Source organism: Leuresthes tenuis, unplaced genomic scaffold, assembly GCF_036924035.1.
Source record: "Leuresthes tenuis unplaced genomic scaffold, fLeuTen1.0.hap1 SCAF_21, whole genome shotgun sequence".
NCBI lineage: Eukaryota > Metazoa > Chordata > Actinopteri > Atheriniformes > Atherinopsidae > Leuresthes > Leuresthes tenuis.
In genome coordinates this window covers 24,131,989-24,151,293 of record NW_027325375.1, presented here as the reverse complement: position 1 = coordinate 24,151,293, position 19,305 = coordinate 24,131,989, and the positions used below count along the sequence as shown (strand labels likewise).

The 19,305-nt window shown below is 39.3% G+C and overlaps 1 protein-coding gene across 3 annotated transcripts in view; it reads right to left on the bottom strand.

Moving 5' to 3' along the window:
- Window positions 1-42: 42 nt before the first annotated feature.
- camkk1a (calcium/calmodulin-dependent protein kinase kinase 1, alpha a) overlaps window positions 43-19,305 on the bottom strand; it is a 56,044-nt gene continuing 36,781 nt past the window's right edge. Inside the window, exons 7-17 of one of the 3 annotated variants that reach the window (XM_072375403.1) lie at window positions 16,467-16,503; window positions 16,096-16,117; window positions 14,451-14,539; window positions 13,133-13,332; window positions 11,340-11,393; window positions 10,935-11,008; window positions 9,393-9,480; window positions 8,001-8,129; window positions 6,330-6,433; window positions 4,777-4,824; window positions 43-4,180 (exon numbers count right to left, since the gene is read on the bottom strand). In XM_072375403.1, coding sequence (XP_072231504.1) covers window positions 4,108-4,180; window positions 4,777-4,824; window positions 6,330-6,433; window positions 8,001-8,129; window positions 9,393-9,480; window positions 10,935-11,008; window positions 11,340-11,393; window positions 13,133-13,332; window positions 14,451-14,539; window positions 16,096-16,117; window positions 16,467-16,503 — 918 coding nt within the window. In that variant the 3' untranslated portion in view covers window positions 43-4,107. The other 2 variants (XM_072375404.1, XM_072375402.1) reach the window with 2 other exon arrangements.

The window sequence follows — 19,305 nt, the reverse complement described above, 5'->3', positions numbered from 1 at the left end:
CGTTGCTTTTTTGCCGTTATAAAACCAAAAGTGAGCCAATAGTTTCAGATTTTCTTTTTATTGTCTTTGATAATGTTCAGGAATACAAAAAGCATGCAAAAAATAGCTTATTTATATTGGTACATATTTACATTGTAACAACTGCATTCCATAGGGATGTGCCATGCTTCGGTTTTAGCAACTTGCCACAGGCGAATTAGTACATTCAGAAATCTCCACAAGACGACATGAGACAGACATCCAGAAACACGGAGACAGCAGGCACCTTTGACACACATCAGGACAGAAACACAGTATACACAACAGTGATCCAAGACTCCCTGACTTCATATTATGTACACAATCCCACAGCCCTCTTCTTTTGGATATAATTATGACCTGAAATGCTGATAAAATAAATTTTATGCAAAACTGCACCCAGTGATCCTTCCTCCTCAGGTTTCACCGTAGAAATTGCACAAAGCTAGAGAGCGTAGTGCAAAGGCTCAGTGGAGGTTGTGCCATGATGTACATTTCAGCCTTAATTGTGTATTAAATCAACAGATCTGCAGCAAACGAACAGTGATGGAAAATCACCAGCCTGAGACTTTTACACATTGAGGCTTGCTCCAAGAATCAATGATGTGGCATTCCAAATTTATGGCCACCGAAATTTAATATGTGCTATATATAATTCATATTAAAAAAATGTTTAATTCCTTGCAAAGAAACGTTCCATCTTTCTCATCTCACATGAGACTTGGAAGCTTGTTGCATTTAACATTGTGGTGAATGAAATCAGAACCAATATTTTAGGTGAACTAAACCAAATAAACTATGTAAAGAGTCATTTCACCCAATTCTTCCTGAGGAAGCTACAGTATGGGTTTCAAAGCTGTATCCATCACTGGAAGACGCCCAGCACAACACTGCCTCTTCTGGCCCTTCTCATTGTTCTCAGAGCCCCCCCCTCCCAATTTGTACAAACACAACAAAAAACAAAAATTTTAACTTAACCTCTTGGTGCTGCAGCTGTTACATTTTCAAACAGCCTTCGTAGTTCTTTGTAAAGATCCTCAAAAAGCAATTAGTAATGCTGTGACATGCAGATCAAGCACAGTAAAAAAGCACAGTAAATATGGTCTTTTACAGGTGAGCCACAGCTTTTCTCTTTCTGACAACTTGTACATCGTTTCATGGCTGCCAGCAGTGCTAAATGTAGCCATGATCTTCATATGGGAGAAAAAGAGTGCAAATATTCAGATATACAACAAAAAAAGAGTGGTCTGAGCTCTGACAGCAACGAGCCAATTATGTGTTGGAAATCAAGAAAAAAAGAATAACGCACCTCTCATGTAGACATTTGTCTGTACAAGTGCAGCAACTACATTTAAAAATAATTCTCAATGAATGTTGTAGGAGTTCAAACAGGTCTTAAGTTAATATATACGGCAGGTACATCACAGCAGGTCACACTTTTTGGTTTAAACAGCCCTTCACTGAAGGCCACCCAGCAAGGTGAAATGTTATTCCAACACCTATCGAGCTAAAAACAGCAGATACAAAGCTTTACATTCGCCAATACTCGCTTGATAATAATGTTGAATCTCCAATATCAGCAGCATTCATAATTCCATGCCCCTGTGTATATAAACCTCAACACACCGGGGATAAACAATACATGTAAAATGTTTTCCCATTCTGCAACTGTCTGTCCTCTGGGCTTCATTTTCATCCCTCTCTATAGAGTACTGAGGTCAAGACTAATGGAGGAAAAGCAAAGGGCTGCACGCCATGTCTCTAATTAGCCACACAGGGGACGCCACTGAAGTGGAAAAGGAAGCGTGTTTGTTTGCAGCCCGAGCTTAATCATGCCTCTCACTCACAGGGGTGATGTGGGCGAAAGAGGAAAGAATCAAAATCGAGGTGCGTAAAACATCTATCTAAGGCCAATCTGCTGCCGTGGCAGAGATGTTTTCCGGCTGATTCTAGTCAGGAGAGAACAAATAAACCGCATCCTTGTCCGTTTTTGATTCAAACGGTCCTGTATGACAAAGAGTGGACTCAAATCACAACATTTATTGTATTCCATATTCCTTTCTAATAAAAATACTTTTCTCTTTTATGTCAGCTCTTGTGATTCCACAGGGTTAGCTTTCCCCATCTCTCAAATTTACATAGTTTATTTGAAAATTTAAAAGGTCAGCTTTGCAGTTTAGTTGGGGTCTGTGATAAACGTGAAGTTAAATGTCATGTTTCTCTTTTTTTGCAAACTGCACAGCAGTATTAGCTTTTTAACACCCAACCCTTGACTTAAAAAGAATGATCATTTTATAGCACAACAGCAACAAATCTCAAATTCGAAAAAAACAATTAGCAGTTTTCATGTTTGTGGTAAAAAAAACAATTGCAGTTACAATAAAGGTAAACTTGTATGCATGGAAACCATCTTTCAGACTTTCCATCATATCATTTAAAAAAAAAAAACATGCTTAAGGTCATCAATGATTGCAAACTTAAAGATTACAAATGTCATGGTTCTGCATGATATGATATCGTAGACATGTATCAAATTTAAATATTTAAAAAAAAATGTTACATAAAAAGTCTTCATTTTTATGAACACATGTAAACCTCTCCAAGAAAAAGGGAGAATAATGTTGCCATGGATACAAACTGAGATGCAACATGGACTGCAAAGTGTGCACCAAATTATCTACTGAGGAAATTTTTTTCCCTGCAAGTTGTCAACTTGTAATTAAGAGCTAGATATCTTGTAAACAGGATATCACGAGCCTTCACCTTTGGGTGAATGCTTTCACAGGACCGCTGTCCTTAGCACGAAGACTTTTCACAGCCTAAATGACTCACTGTGCACGCCAGAACAATTCTGTGAGCTGACCTGACAATCAATAAATCCCACAAAAGAACGCCGACGGAAAACTGTAAATGGGTTTAAAAAAAACATTAACAGACACCTCTCTGAAGGGGCTCAGGCCTTTCCTGAGCCTTAAACGACTTCATTTTGACATGGATTGCTTGCGTTTTTAAACTGCATCCAAAAATGTTGTTTGATCGCATGTTCAAAAGCAGAACTGACATTATTTTAAGTGTTGAGTATCACACTCGCCATTCCAACAAAATTTACTTTAAAACATTCCAATTTCTGTCACGATACCTTTAAAATCCAACAGTAGAGTGAGACATGAAAAAGTAAAAAAGGGGACGAGTTAGAGATGTACAGCTCAACAGAAGAAGAAGCATGAAATAACATGTATCACTCAACGGGGAGAGTCACACTGAAATGGTTAAGCTCAGAGCAAAGCCATCGTCCCCTTCAGACAGCCAAACTGCTTTCCCTCCCACAGAGAGGCTCTGCCACTCAAGGTCCACGAAGGCAGCACAGGAGGGAATTCAACCTTTAATACCCTGTTTTATAGTTTAAATTCCTAATGGCACAAATATGAGAAAAGGGCAGCCGTAATAACACAGAAAGACCTAAAGACATCTATGCACAATATTTAAATGACTGATCTCTTATAAGAGATCTAAAGCCCTGTAAGTTCACTGAGGAGACAAAACAGAGTAATGAACATGCTGAAATCAGTGAGATGAGTAATGAAAAGAGGTTTCTTCTCCTTGTGATTGACAGGTGGCTCCAGATAGTCCGACGATGAGGTGCAATTATTCACCATGCATAGAAGTAAAAAAAGACCTGTTTTTTTTTTCCACATTGCTGTGCTATGCCAGCTGACAAATGTCTTTTCCCAAAACACTAACCAGTAAGGATCCAAAGACTTATCGTCTTTGGCAGCTGTTGAACCTGCTAGTCTCAACAGTTAATAGCGGTTAAGACAAACTAAGGGCCCAGAAGCTCCACAGTGTAGATGGAGAACGGGATAAACTGGGGTACGAAAGTGTATTCTGAGGCAAAGAGAAAAGCATGCCTGAGCATCTGATCTTTTACACAAGCAACACTTCAGCTTTGAAAGTTTTTTGCTTTTAAAATTTAAGCATATCGAATGAATATTGTGTGAACGAAAGGTGTGAGCGCACAGTGGTTCGAGCAAAGGGATGTGAAGCTGACAAAGCCCTGTTTCCCCGAGGGGGGGGGGGGGTCGCTGACACTCAAGAGGAGGGCTCGTCTTCATGCAGGTCCTCCAGCTCTACTTCTCTGGGTCCATCGCCTGTGCTGCTCTTTCTAAAACAATTAACAAAGAGAGATAAAGTAATCAACACCAGAAGTTGTTTTAAGCTGTTCTGGTCAGCCGCAGTGAGGGTAGAGAGCTAAATGGTCACAGTATTAAGCATAGAAGCTCTTTTCCCTTTTTTTTTTTGTTGATGAATGTGAAAAACACAGAATGCTTTATCAGTAGCTCCTTTCACACAGCCCGTTACACAGGTAGTCACAGAGCTGAATCAACACCTGTGTGAATGGAAGCATCAACTCTCCGATTAGCAAGACATGCTGCACTCACAAACAAACAGGGTTTCTAGTGTCGATTTGAGAGCATCGTCACATGTAGGCACAGTCTGGAGCAGCAATACGTTGGCTTTGTTTGCTTCAGTGTGAACAAGCAAAGCAAAGTCAAAGTGAGGGTGTCTTCTGTGTGAAAAGCACTACTGTAAAACTGCATTCAAATGACAGCAGCAGAGACATAACATCTCTGAGATGAGATCAAGGAAAAAGCTCAATCACTCCTCATAATTATAGAGATAAGCAAGTCTTGAGGGTCTAAGATGATGATGAGCTGGCAGATGTTGGACAGACAGAACGCCAGATTGCTTTGCACAAACCTGTGTGAGGGGTGAAGTTTTAAAGAGGGCCGGAAAGGCCACGAGTCCCTGTAGCAAAGTGGGGAGAAAAGACAGAATTCACAGATGAGAGGGTGGAAACATGCAGGTGCAGATGACCCACCTACTCTACATGGGGGTGCTTAATGTCAGCATTAATTTCTTTAATATATATGATCAGACAGTTACTCAAGCAATGTAACAATCAAAAAAAGAATCTTTCATGACATATATTATGTCATGAAAGAGTAAAATGTCTCACTTTCAACAATTCATGTTTTCTATGTTCCATTGTGAATAAAAATATTGGTTTAGGACATTTACAATCACTGCTTTGTCTTTGCTTGTGTACTTTTTACACAGCCTTCCACCTTTTTGGGGGAATTGGGGGTGTAAACTCATCTTGGGACAAGACAAAGATACTTTCTGTTGTTTCCTTTCTCAAAATGAAGGGCTCTTTGGACTTGGATACCACAGATATTTGTATATATCTACAGTCTTCACTACAAACTCCAAAATACACTGAAGAATGTGTGCTTTACAAGCATAGATATAAAAGGCCACCACATGAAATGTTTTTTATTCCTCAGACATTGATATGTTCCACCAGAAATTCTGGGACTGAAATCTGTAAAAACGCAGCTCTCAAGGCTCTCAGATCCTTCCAGGTGTCTTGGTAATGGACTCACCTACGCATCTTAATTAAGTCTCACAGTATGAAGCACTAAATGTTCTCAGACAGCACCTGTAAACACTCAACATTCCAGTTCATGGCTTCAGAGGACAACCTAACTGTATAAGAACCGTTTTTTTTTTTTAAACCAGCAGGTGGCAGTATTATTTTAAATTTCAAACACCATCCTCCGAATACACATTCACCTTAAATAGAAGCTCTCCAACAGCCTCAAGTGTAGCAGGGAAAGCCTAGGCTTAGATAGAGGATGTATCGTCTAATAAACCCATCACAATGGTGGATTAAAGTCTACTCCACATTCAGCACAACAGCAGTCCATCTTCATGACAAAGCCTCCTGGACAGCTAACACATAATGTTGTGTACTGCTACCCCCTAGTACCAGGGGTACCCCTACTACAAAAGCTATAGATGCTCCAGTTTGTTCCTTGCTGTATATGTTGAAATTGCATGATGGGATGAGGCGATTAGCCATTTCCCCGGGTGATGTTTTCAATCCATGTAACAGCAAATCCAAGGTCAGCCTGAAGCACTAGCTGGTCCATATCATACTGTACCAATCTGAATCCTTCTAGTTTTGAAAACTGAAAGCAACACAAAAAGAAACACTTATAAGAACTGAATTATGGTGCTATGGCAACACAAAGCAGCAGCTGCTGCGGCAAGAATGAGTGCAAGTTAACCTGATAAAACTGAAAGAGGAGACAGGTGTGAGGTACAGATCTCTGTCAGAATCTTAAGCTAAATCGGAAGTAGGATTGGCCTTGTGTAGTCTGGTCCTTGTGGATGGGATATGCAAGCATTAATTATGTAAGAGAGATGAGGGCATGATGATATTTGCAGGCTGAACTGTGCGTGCTTACATGAGCAGGCTGCCAGGCGCAGACATGGACCTCTCCTCTCGTCTACTTGGGCACTCGAAGGGGTTACTGAAGGAGCGCTTCCTCAGCATCGCTTTCACCAAGATCTGAAACACCCACAAACAAAGGATGGTAACAAAGATGTGCTAATGGCCTCTTTTCTTGCTTTCTTTTTTTGTTTGCCTCGAGCCTGTAGTTCTGTGAAGCAAGTGGAGGGTTGACAACAAAGCAGAATGACTCTAAGAGCATGCTGTGTTGATGGAAAAGAGAATGGATGTATAAAAAATGTATAAGGAAATTTCAGAAAAAATTGGGGGGGGAAAGTCATATTTCAGAGCGTCAGCCAGGAAAATGAATGCATGTTAAATAACACATTTTATTATTAGTGAAGCTTTGTATGTAAACACTGCAAAAAAACGGAGTTTAAAGTTGCTGTAGCTGGATAAGACACAGGCACACACAGTATCTAGAGTCTAAATACAGTATCCTGATGTCAAACGGCAGGACATTCACACAGGATAACATTCCAGTGTGAGGGGGACGATGATCTCTTAGCTTACACGATAGACAATTAGCAGGAAAGTCATATATTCTGATGTCATCTTTGTGAAGCAATGCTTATTACAATGTTTAGACATTGTGTTTGAAATCTTTGCCGACTCTTAATTTGTTTTGGAAAACAATTAGTTCATTTTTGACACCCCGAAGAATTCATTTTTGTCTATCCTCAGTGTCACGTTAGCTGACTGATGATCTCAGCTGACATGAATAACATGAAAGCAGAAATATAATGTTAAAAATGCATGTTCTCCTAAAATTCCTATTTACGGTTTTCCAGCAAATGGATGTTTAAAACAGGTAAAAAAAAAAAAAGGTTGAGAAATGGAACAGTAATTTTTCCTATAAAGATACAAAATAATTATTTTTTTTTTTTAGAGTTGGACGAACACACCCAGAAAATGTGGTTGGAAACTGCTCCTGCATGTTCAATGGGAGTCTGACCTAGGAGCTCAGCACATTTTCCACAGTTCCCGCTTTGGGCTTTGACCCAAAAGTAACAGAAGAAGTACGTATTCAGAAGAAGAAGAAGAAGAAACTGATAATAGAAAATCACATGGGATAGTGTGCACCTCATTTGTACGAATCAAAACAGATCAAAGAAAAAAAATTAACCGCACAGAACATACAAAATGTGCAGACCTGTTTGACATGGTAACACTTTTCTGATCCAGCAGTCGTTTTTAATCCATGACGTTACATCACCCAGAAAAATCCCTTTAATATTAACTGGAAAAAGTACAACGCCAACAAGCTTTGAAGAGGCATATTGCATCCTATCGTAGTGGAATCGAGCATACCTCGATTAATAAATAAAATCAATTCCAGTCCTGTGCATCTATACTGGGACAAAGTAGCTTAAATGACACTTGTATTTACACTTAAAGAGTCATATTGTACAGAATCTGGATTCCCACAATTAACGAATGTAATGAAGTTTCACTGGGTTTGTCTCTTTTTACTACCTTGTCCTCTGTGATGTGAACCGGGTATTGTGTCTTTTTGTTACAAGTACAGTTAATGTGATTGTGGTTGCTTAGGAGCAGCTTCTCTAAGTGCTGTTGAATGCATAAATTCACCAGAGAAGGGTTTAATGAATGGGAGGGTGCTTCTTACCACAGCAGATAGGCTGGGGACGAACTTCACCGAGTTCTGGATGTCCTCCTCTGTCACCTCCACCGCAGAGCAGTGCTCCTCCTCCAGGGGCAAGGGGTCAGTGCCTCCCCGGGTCACCCACTGATCCATCTAAACACACCGGAAGTAATGTCATAGGGCACTTTCATAACATCACATATTATCCAGAGATTCCGCAAAAACTTCCAATTCCTCCTTCATAATTCTGTGATTTGCAATCATGGTTTGCATCTTAGTCAGAGGTTCTAATATGTGAGCATTTTCCTTCAGCCATCGCGTTTATTTACAGTCATGCTAAAGAGGAAACCCAAACAGTGGCTTGGGACAGATAGTGCATCTATGTTAGTCACTCTGCTAGGGGAATTTTAGACTAACAAATTCATGACATGACACACAACATAATAATATTTCAAATTATACCCATCTTGCTGTCTTCCACCGTGGTTTGAACAAAGTAAGGGTTGTCTGTCCTTTAGCTTATCTTTGGCTTCACTATGTTCTGTGTAAAAGAGTCTTGTCTGACTGGTCAGCTTCAAGGAACTCAATAAAAATGTCACTTGATGCAAAGGTGAGAACTATTGTGCTTGAAGCTGGATTTATTTGAATTTACATTCCCCTTCACCTTATTTTGTTATTACCAGGCTGGTTCTTTTTGTGGGACTGACCTCCCTCCTTTGGCTGTTGCTTACAGCTCTAGCGCTTTCTTTCCTAATGAAGATGGACATTTTCCAGTCCTGGTAATGGATACACATTTTATTTTCACAAATGGCTTCAGAATTACTTGAAATAGGAAAGCGTTACTAGGATAGCAATTGAAAAAAGTATTTTTTTTTCTGCATTGTCATTCACAAACATGTATACGTTACGCTGAGTAAGTTTCAAGTCTGCAGCTTTAATTTTCTTACCAAAACATGAATACAAAGCTAAAAAAAAAAACAATGTGTTTTTAAAATAAATGTGATACTGCATTGAAATAATGCAATGTAACTATTACAACATGAATAAAAGCTGTGATCCATCTTTAAATTTAACCATTTGTTGATTACAAAAAAAGATGTGACTAACAGCTCCGCAATCCTTTCTTATCTCTTAATGTTCTTTTGACTTTAGTGTGTGAGCATTTGAGTGTTTGTGCATAAGACATGATGCCTGACAGCCTCATTATCTCTTTTCCATAAACACAAACACTGTCTCTGGTGAGAAAATGACTCAGCGACACATGATTAGATTGTGTCATGGAAACATGGAGAGGAGTGGGGTATGTCATCTGTCCATGGCTGGTCCTGAGCTCTCCCAGCTCCCTTAATACAGAGTTACTCAGTTTTAGCCCAAACTTCCATAGGGACAAATAGGTTTTATCATGCCCTGCCTTACCTTGATCTCGGGCATGGTGATCCTTGTGTCTGGGTTCTTATCCAGCATGCGTAAGATCAGAATCTGCAGCTCTTCACAGATCTTCGGTCTACAGAAAAAACCACAATCAAATAATTGATAATCAAATAATTTAGAGACCAGATCATTTGTACACTCATTACCATGATTAGAACATGGACACCAAAGTCAGCCACATCCCCTTTCAAATCAGGTAGGATGATGAAACCATTAACCGCACATAAGGCAGACATAATTATTGCCCACGCTTCATTAAAACAGACGGAAGTTGCACTTCATCAAACAGCATTTATCAGCCTTGTTAACTCCTAAACATAAGCGCCCTGTCGCAAGTAATGTAAGCTCCAAAGCCGCTGAACCAAACCAGAACCAGTGAACATCTTCTGTCAGACTGCTTAAACTGAGTCATTTTAAAATGATACCAAAGTAAAAACAGATGGCAAAGACCGTCATCTTGGTCATAAGTGTCATGATTAAACTTGCTGAGTCAGCTGAGACTGAAAAAAAACATGAGAATGTGCACTTTAATCACTTCTGAATTGTTTGATTTAGAATTTTAAACTGAGGAGCAGAGAAAGAACCCCAAACATTATGGAGAGCTCTGTGCCTATTCCCAACGTAGCATGATAGCTGAAAATGTGTTTGCCAAAAGAAACAGGCTGGTTTGCTTAAATGCTTAAATAAAAGAATAGAACACCTGAGATAAATGGTGGCATTTTCAGTTAATCTGATTTTGTCTTATTTGTTTCTAAATGAGCCAGTGCACCAAAATTTTTTTGAAACCATCCATGAAATAATAGTAACGTTTAAAAGATTTACGTAGGGAAAAAAAAAATATATATATATAAGGCAGAAGCAGAAGTCACCAAGATACAGTCATTATAATGACAGTGGCGTGACATTGGTGGCATGGAACTTAACGGTATTGTAATGATCTTAACAGTGCTGTCGCTGTTGTGCAGTGTAGACATGATTACGTTATATGTGGGAGGATGGTATCATTTAATGATAGAGCTTTCTGCACGACTATAACCCCAGTGAATGAGGACAGTTTATAATTAACAAAATAACACCTTGTTCTGCCGCCACTCGTAGCCTAATGCCTTCAGATTTCTTTTTACTTAATTTTGTTCACTCAGTGTAAACTCACCATCTATCCTATTTCGGCCAACAATTCTTTAGTTATGTGTCTTTTTTCAGTTATTCACCCAAGAAGACCTCTGTGCTTTTCTTAACCTTTTGCTTGAAAGAAAGATCCGGGAGGCAGAGCAGCATGTGTGTATCCAGGCTGCTGGTGCTTTTAAACATGCTCATTTCAATCACAGACGGGTGACATTTAAGGTGTGCTTGCACTGACTGCCTTTCATACTTGTGTTCTAACGTGACTAAGATAAAAAAATAAGAACAAAGCTATCTGCAAAGATGACAAAGAAGAAAACGGTTCAGCTGTGGAGTTGAAGAGGCTGAAACAACTCCGCCATCTTTTCTAATAAGGCAGAAAAACAATGCGAGTGATGGACTCACGTTTCTGGGAAATCCACAGGCTTGGTCCTTATCTTATTGTGCAAAGCCAATATGTACTCATCAATAAAAGGGCACTGCAGGTGGAGCAGAAGAAAGGGAATGAAAACCACAGGAAAGGTGTACTGAATTATTACTATATCTGAGCCGATCTGTATCCCTGAAGACAGACGAGACAAATTACAACAGCAGTAATCAGCCTGTGATGTTCCTTCAAATTAATAACTGCTTTAGAGAGCTGCTGTATCAAACAAAAAAGGTGACATATCCTGTTTCCACAGAAGTGCTACAAGGTGCTGTGAACAAGCAGGGAGGTCTGAAATTTACCACCTAGCTCAGCCTTTACCGATACAATTCGTAGACCAGATGCTGATTTATGAGTGAGAGACAGAAAATGCGCAGACTTGCCTTCCCAAAGACGAAGCAGTAGAGGGTAATCCCCATGGCCCACACATCCAGCGCCTTTAGGAAAATACCAATGACGACATTCAATACAAATGAATAGCAAACAGATTTGAAAAACACGCATTTAGAAACATACCACAGAGAAAGCCACACCTGCTCTCAAAGATAAGCAGAATAATCTGAATTGATGCAGCCTACAGTGATTTATGAGACATGGTAAGGGTATTGTTTGGAGGCGTTTATTGTCAGATCCCTTGAAGATGGAATTGTGTGAACAGATAGCAGAGGCACTGCTGCTATCCATCATGCTTTTTGTCCTCCAGCCAGCCAGCCTCCCTTTCTCCTTCTGGAGCTCTACTGGAAATCATTTTGTGTTCCTAAATAGATACTGGATGATTAAAGTAGCCTTCCATATCCATGCCATCTATCTCAGTGCCACAGCATTTGCGATGAGATACAGGACACACTCGTGGAAATGACATCTAGGTGGATTTAAGTAACATCTCTTCTCATTTATAAACTCTTTGATTAGTCTTGCCTTGTTTCACATTTAAGTTTGGTCAAGACATATTTCAGAGTGAGAGGAGCACTAGGAATCCATTTACTGAAACCCTGAAAAAACAGCAGGCAGAGGCACTTCAATGGCTCTTGCACCCCGATAGCTTTTTGTCTGCAATCAAATGTTCTGTTCTAGCTCCTCTTTTACGGACATGCAAGGTCCTCTGAGTGACTCCACCAGCCTGTTTAGATTACCTCTGAAGGAAGGAACAGGAGTATCTTATAAATAAGGATAAGGTTGGATAAGAAGAGGGTGTCAAAACCTGAAGCGGGCAAAGGACAGTTGTTAAAGTTAATTGATTAGCTCCTTCTTGGAATAACGCCTGGTGTGTGAGTGTTAGAGCCTACAAACTTCTTGTTGGTAAAACTATTAGCTTATTTTCCCAAACTGAAGACTATAAAACAAGTAACTGACAATTTAGAAGCTGAAAATCTGTGTCATTAGATAGTGGTGTAATTGTGCAACAGGGGCAACAATCTAAGCAGAGCTACCGAGCAACATATGCTGCCATTCAAAGCAAATCTTTGTTCATCTTTTTTACAGCAGCATGGCTCCAAAGTGAAAGCCTAAAGGTGCTAAACTCGCCTGCCTGCAGTCCGGTCCCATCACTAGCTGAAAACATTGCACTCATTATGAAACCAATCATGTTTCCAGTATTTTCATTATTGCATTCTGTTAATAGGGTTGTGCCAAAAATGGTCCTCCAACCCCATTTCATTTCCATTACAGCTGACATCAAACACTGGAACAAAGTAGTTTTTTTAAAGCATATAGTGATAAATATATGGTAATAAACAGGAGCCCTCTTCAGTGAAACTCATAAACCATATTGCATTATATTGTATTTTTAAGCATTAAACTGTGGTCTGTAAAATCAGCCAGAAATAGACCAACAAATAGACCTTCAAGAGGAATTTCACCAATTGTTGTTTTGTAAACTATATTGAGTTAGATTAGAGTGGGAAATTGGGCTACTCATTCCAGGAAAGTTGAGGTTACCCTTAATAAAAGATGACTGGTAACCATGGTATAACTGTAAAGTCAGAGTCTGTCTGAAGTCTGGTTGTAGATATCAATACCAGACAGCACTTATTACAGTTCGTTTCCTGGATAAAGAGGCCACCAGAGGTCTTAAATCCCATGGATTTCGTTTTCAAATCTTCATGTTTAGGCTCAGGCCGGATACACAGCCCAATATACTGTAAAATTCTGTTAACAGTCATTGACGTTCACTCACTTTCCCGCTGAAGCTCTTGCGCTTTTCCGACAAAGTCTCTGGTGCCATGAAAGCAGGAGTGCCAGCAGTGCTGGACAGCAAAGCATCGCTGCCCTCAAATTGGTTGCTGACACCAAAGTCCGCGATCTTCACATGGCCGTCGTCCCCCAGTAACAAATTAGAGGGCTTGATGTCCCGGTGGATGATCTTCTGGTAGTGCACTGAGGATAAGAAAGAAGCAAAACAAAACAAAAAAATCATATTTATGTTAAATAAACCAATTATAATTATGTCTCAGAGGTAAATCATCAGCATTAATTAAGGTTTGATTGCTGCTGTATGAAAAGGATTCAGAGTCTGAGAACTGATGGTCATCTAGGACTGAAAGTCAAGTAGATCTCTTAACAGCCTTCTGGATCTAAGCCCCGGACACTTTCCTGATTGGATAAGTGCTGCTTTCTTGTCTGAGAAGGTCTCATTGAAATATGACGCACTTGACTTCTTAAAGAGCCTCTGCAATTAAACGCTGAAGCACTAAAAATACTCAAATTAAAAACACATGTTAAAGTAATCTGGGACAACAGGTCTAATATTCATGCTTTACATCAAAGAAGACATTTTTATTCCACTTTCATTTCATTCAGAAATATCTTGTGTGACAGAACTCATCAAGAAACTACTCTGACAGCTTATTTGCAACATTTAAATGATAAATATTTATAAAATAAGCAGTTACAAGATTTAAATTTAACTACTAAAGTAATGATCTGGGAACCACTATCAGGATTGAATAAAACTCCTCTCATTATCAAGAAATGATCATGGATTATGACTCATAATGTAATTCTAAGTATAGCAGACATTGTCTCATGTGACAGTTGCTGCTCTTTGACCTTTCAGCCAATCACACGCATCATGTCTCTTAAACGGACAAACTCATTAACTTCAAATGACTGAAATTGATCTTCTACAGCAAAGGGGATAGCTTCAGAAAAAAACATTCCACTAAACAGAAGCTCAATACTGATTAGGAGGACAGACAACAGCAGCCAAACCCACAGGGCATCTAAAGAACACTTTGTTCCTTTAGATTAAAATAAACTGAATTCAACCATATTGTTGTTTTCACAAGAGAGGTTGTAAGAAAAAAACAAAACAAATGCATCTTTCAAACTTTAAACAATTTGATAATCATAATGTGTATGATGGGGGGGGGTGTTATGATAAGCAGAGACATTCTGACAACTGCATTTAGCTCTTTAAAAAGGTGTGAGTGGGGGACCAAAGAGCGAATGACCAAAAATTTGCTTAAAGCTTTCACACACTTTGAGATACTTACAGTACTCTATGCCCAGGATGATGTCTCTGAAGTATAGGCATGCTTGCTCCTCTGAAAAAGGATTGTCTGTAGGTACTTCCATCACAGGACTGCAAGCCAGCACATGTGAGACATTCAAATGAGATCCATATTTAAGGGATATAAGATTTCTCACAGGACTTAGGCACCGGTATCACTCATTGAACTCACGCTCATTATCATTTCTCTCACTTTCACCTTTTCTATGAAGCATATAAACGGATACATGCTAATAATACTCTACAAAGTACTCACAGGAACCATGCATATTTATTCTGTCTTTGTTAGTGAAACATGAACAGAGATTTTATTAAAAAAAATTGATAAATAAACAAAGCTCATTCAGACCCTTTCATTGCTTCTGCCTGTACAACATGTAATTCCTTAAAATCATTTTAAGTGAATTTGGTAATACTTCAGGATAATGGTCACATGAGTGTCATGCATGTATAAGACACTGACATATCTTGGCAGATTATAGTTCTACATTCTGACGTATCACATATGTTTTTAAGTGGGGGTTTTGTGCAAAACGTCAGCTTACGTGCAGTGTGCTCTCAGATTGGAGAATCAGGGAGGAATTCTGACCTGTTAACAGCTAATGAAAACAGGACCACCGAGGAGCTCATCTAAAAACAAATGTTGATAGTGGCTCAGACAAATGCAAATATGTGTGGATATTTAAACCCGAGCATTTTAGCGTTTACCATCGCTGAAAAGGGATGCCCGATCAAAATGAAAGTCTGACTGACACAGCTGGGTGATAACTCAGCTGATCGATGATGCAAGGAGCAAACCAGACATTCCTCTATTCAGAAAATGTAAAGTAAAAAGCTATTTGTTTTGAGTTGTTGAAGATGGTGGAGATGAGCTCTTCTGGTGTCATAAATCTGAATTCCAGTTCCAATTAGTCAGACTTCCTCCCAATTGAAAGTGCTCTCTGCTTTCGACTGCAGGTAAGACACTGACTACTTGTGAATACTTCACATAACCCTACTAAAAGAAAACAACCACTTATTGATCGTTCTTCTACCTGCTCTGCAGTGGTTATCAAATTTAAAATGCCAACATGTTACTCAAAATTCCTTAAGATAAATCCATCATCGAAATATTCTGTAGTTCTATTTTAACTTATTTCTTTGTTATGTCAAGTCCTTATCAGGGTAGCTGTGCTGGCAGCGTTTATCATATTAACGAGCACTGTCTGCCTCTCGGGAGAGACTATAAACATTTTCTCTGATGCTGAAAATGCTAACAAACAAACAAGAGAATGCGACTCGTGTATGCACATATGTCAATAAGCCAGTTCCCCTGCCTCCCGCTGTGTACTATAATGAATGGACTTGGATTAACAGATTAACAAATTTTCAGTGGCGTACGAAGGAATAGTTCCAGCAACGGGACCTGAAACACTTCCATGGCTGACTGGCATCAGTAATAACTGTGAAAAGCTAAGAACATGAGCTCCCTTTGAAGCCCGGGGTGGAAAAAACACACCGGCTGTGCGTTAGCTTGGAAAAATGGATGAGGATGTTGTAGAGACTGAGGTCAAGATGGAGGGATAGAGAAATGAGGAGTTGAAGGTAGGTTTAAATTATTTAGATATAAAAGAACGTTCTTTACTCACCCCTTACGCATCAGCTCAAACACTGCCAGAAAAAGAAAGGGAAAATAAAAGAGGGCAATGTAAGAATAAACATTTCATTTATTAGTTCACCCCGACTGCCGCTGAGGCTACACACAAGCCTCACTTGCCATTGTCAAGAGCACTGAATTAGCTGATAAATAGTTTGTTCTTCCTCACTAACAGGCGTCCTGCCTGTGACCTGGCCCTGCTGATGGAAAGTTTCTGCATAATGCGTGAGCCCTGAGGTGGTGTGACAGGCAGAAAGAGAGGATCTGGACTCTGAATAAATTATATGAACACTTGTTGGCGGCATATGTGCCAAAGGATGAGAGAGGGGAGGGAAAAGGAGGACAAAGAAAAAATGTGCATACCCATGTGAAGGTTGTCCTCTGATGGATCATCCAGCACCTGCAACATTAACATAATAAGGAGAGGAGAATATCCAGCTACAAACATCCAGTAGGTCCAAACCCTAAAAAATAAGAAATGCTTATTTTCTGGGTTATTTATAAAGCTAATAGCAAGCAGTTAGGCTCATAATAATCTATATTTTGGCCTTTTGACTATAATTTTGTTATATGCGTTCTGATAGCAAAGTTTTGGGAAAATACCAGAATAAGGTGCAGTTGGTTTGACCACACAGATGCAAACATCAACCTTAATCTTAACCTTAATTCCTCTGACTCTCTTCCTCTGTTTCTTGTGCAGTAAATTGACTACAAACATTTGGTAGCGTGCATGGAATCTAAACGGTTTGCAAAATTAAATTGTAAGAGAATAACTTGTAACTCCTTCAGCCAAATGAATCAGAACTCACAGGAAAACACTGATAATTACAGTAATAAAGAATTGTTTTACCTCACTTTACTTATTAAGTGCTTTGTACGAAGGGATAGGGTGAGTTAGGTTAGAGAGATGTTCCAGAGTTTCATCAGATGGAGGCTCTACTGGAAAAGGACCAATCTCCCCTTATCACAAACTGGTCTGGGAGCAGTTAACAGGACAGTAATGAGTTTAGCTGCAGCACTTTGATTTAGATAGAGATGATAGATAGAGCCTTGACTGATACAGAGTATAGTGAATTATAGTAATCAAGGTGATAATTGGCAGAAGCATACATAACTTTATGAAAGTCAGCATCTTCAAGAATTTACCTGAACTTTTACATTGTCTCAGAAAGGATGATCATGTTTCAGTCACCTGCAAAATTAACCCAAACCAACTCAAAATCCAACAGCTTGTCAGTAGGTGAAATACACTTTTTCAGTGCAGTAATGCCAAACAACAGGACCTCCCTTTCATGCTGTCATCGTTGACACACCAATGTTGTTTCACAGAAGACCTAAAATATCTTTTGTGAAAAAGCATCACATTCTCAACTGGACAAATGAGCTGCTTTCAGAGAGCTGCAGATCAGACTAGAGGTGGAGGAATAGCAAGGACAACATGCCCTCCAATCTCTCAAGTTTGCTTGTGCTTGATTGCAGGAGAGGAAACACCTGTACGGAGCTGGCGGAGGTGTTTCCAGCTGCAGCCAATTCTGCAATCAAGCCATTTCAAACAACCTCTCCCATCTTATCAGCATTATGCTTGATAACTAAGGTGTTCAACTGTTGATTGGTGGCCTCCACTGCCTCTGCCCCCCATGCTTCTGGTTAGATTCAGCCTCACTCTCACACCATTTAGGCAGTTCTAAATAAAATACCTGGTAACAAATTCCTCTGCCACTTGTCTTTAAGATGGGAGGTACAGCATATGCAGTGGAGGTCTGGGAGAGTGCAGCCAAAATAGATAGCAAACTGAAGACTAAAATGATTCCAATGTGAAAAGATGGTCATTTTATGTTAAAATGTTTATACATCTCAGACAAAGTTCTGTCCATATCAATGAAAAGCAGAATGTTAGAAGATGTATACTGTACTACAAGCACAATGCCAACTCATCATCAGTATTAACCCACTAGATGTACGGGTCAGTGTATTGATCAGCAGAGATTTGCATTTTTTTATGTTCATAGAGGTAGTAATAGATTTTTTTTTCTTTCTCATATGTCATATCTGTTGACAAATTCTCAAATGCAAAACTTGAAATTGTAGATTAACAATGACAGAATTACGACTAGTGTCAAGGAGCTGCACTGTAGATCTGTTTGACTGTGCAAAGCTGAGCCATACACACATTCAGACACAGAAAAAGAGGTAAACATTAAAAATCAACACTAAATCCAGCAATGTAATACCTTTCTAGAATGTTGTTGTTTGTTACTCGTATGTAACTGCTGTGAAATTTAGTTAATTAGATTTTATTTGTTGGATATTCAGTTTTGTTTTTATTTTCACCGGTCCTTTACTTTCATTCTTAATCTTACTTCAACACCAGTTCTCTCTTGCCCTTTTCACACAGCGTTTGCATTAAAACAGGGTGCTGGCAGCGTTTATCGTGAACTGCAGAAAACAGGTCCAGTAAATGCGATCACAGCGCTAATACTACTTACATTTTTACAACCGTAATGGCAGAGGTGCAAATATTTGCCCTGTGTGTTTAAAAAGAAATACTCCGTAGCAGAAGCAGCATTTTCATCAGCCATGGCTGGAGAAGTAGAAGCAGAAGTCCGTTAATATTGTTTTTATGTTTGAAAGCCACAGCACAATTGCGGGAACTATCTTTAAGCAGTTGTATTAATGAGTTCCACGGTATGTCATCTTTCTCCCAGAGGCAGGGAGAGCAAGCATTTTAAAAGTGAAAAGGAGAAAAAAAATAGAGCAAATATTCTTTATAAAAAGATGGACATGACTTATTCATGCAAATATGTAAATGAAACAAGCTCTCTGTCCCACCGTATATAATAACAAATGGACTTAAATGAATCTGAGCAAAAGGGGGTCAGCACTGGTGTGTAGAGAGGCGTTCCACCCTGTCTGCTCTTCCTTAATTCACATTTATAGCAGCACATAGTTATGTGTTGCACTAACGAAAAATCTTTACCAACACGGATGGACTCACATTGCTCCAAAAACAGCACACAGCCCTTGGAAATTACACTATGTGTGGATTATATGCAGTGACTGAAAGTTAACTTAAGTCAAGAGAGGGGAACAGCAACCATTTTCATCCTAAAGAGGACCAACTACCCAAAAATGATAAAGAGAAAACAGACAACAGCTGCACTGGACTATCTTCATTATCTTAACTCATAGTTTCACTTCATCA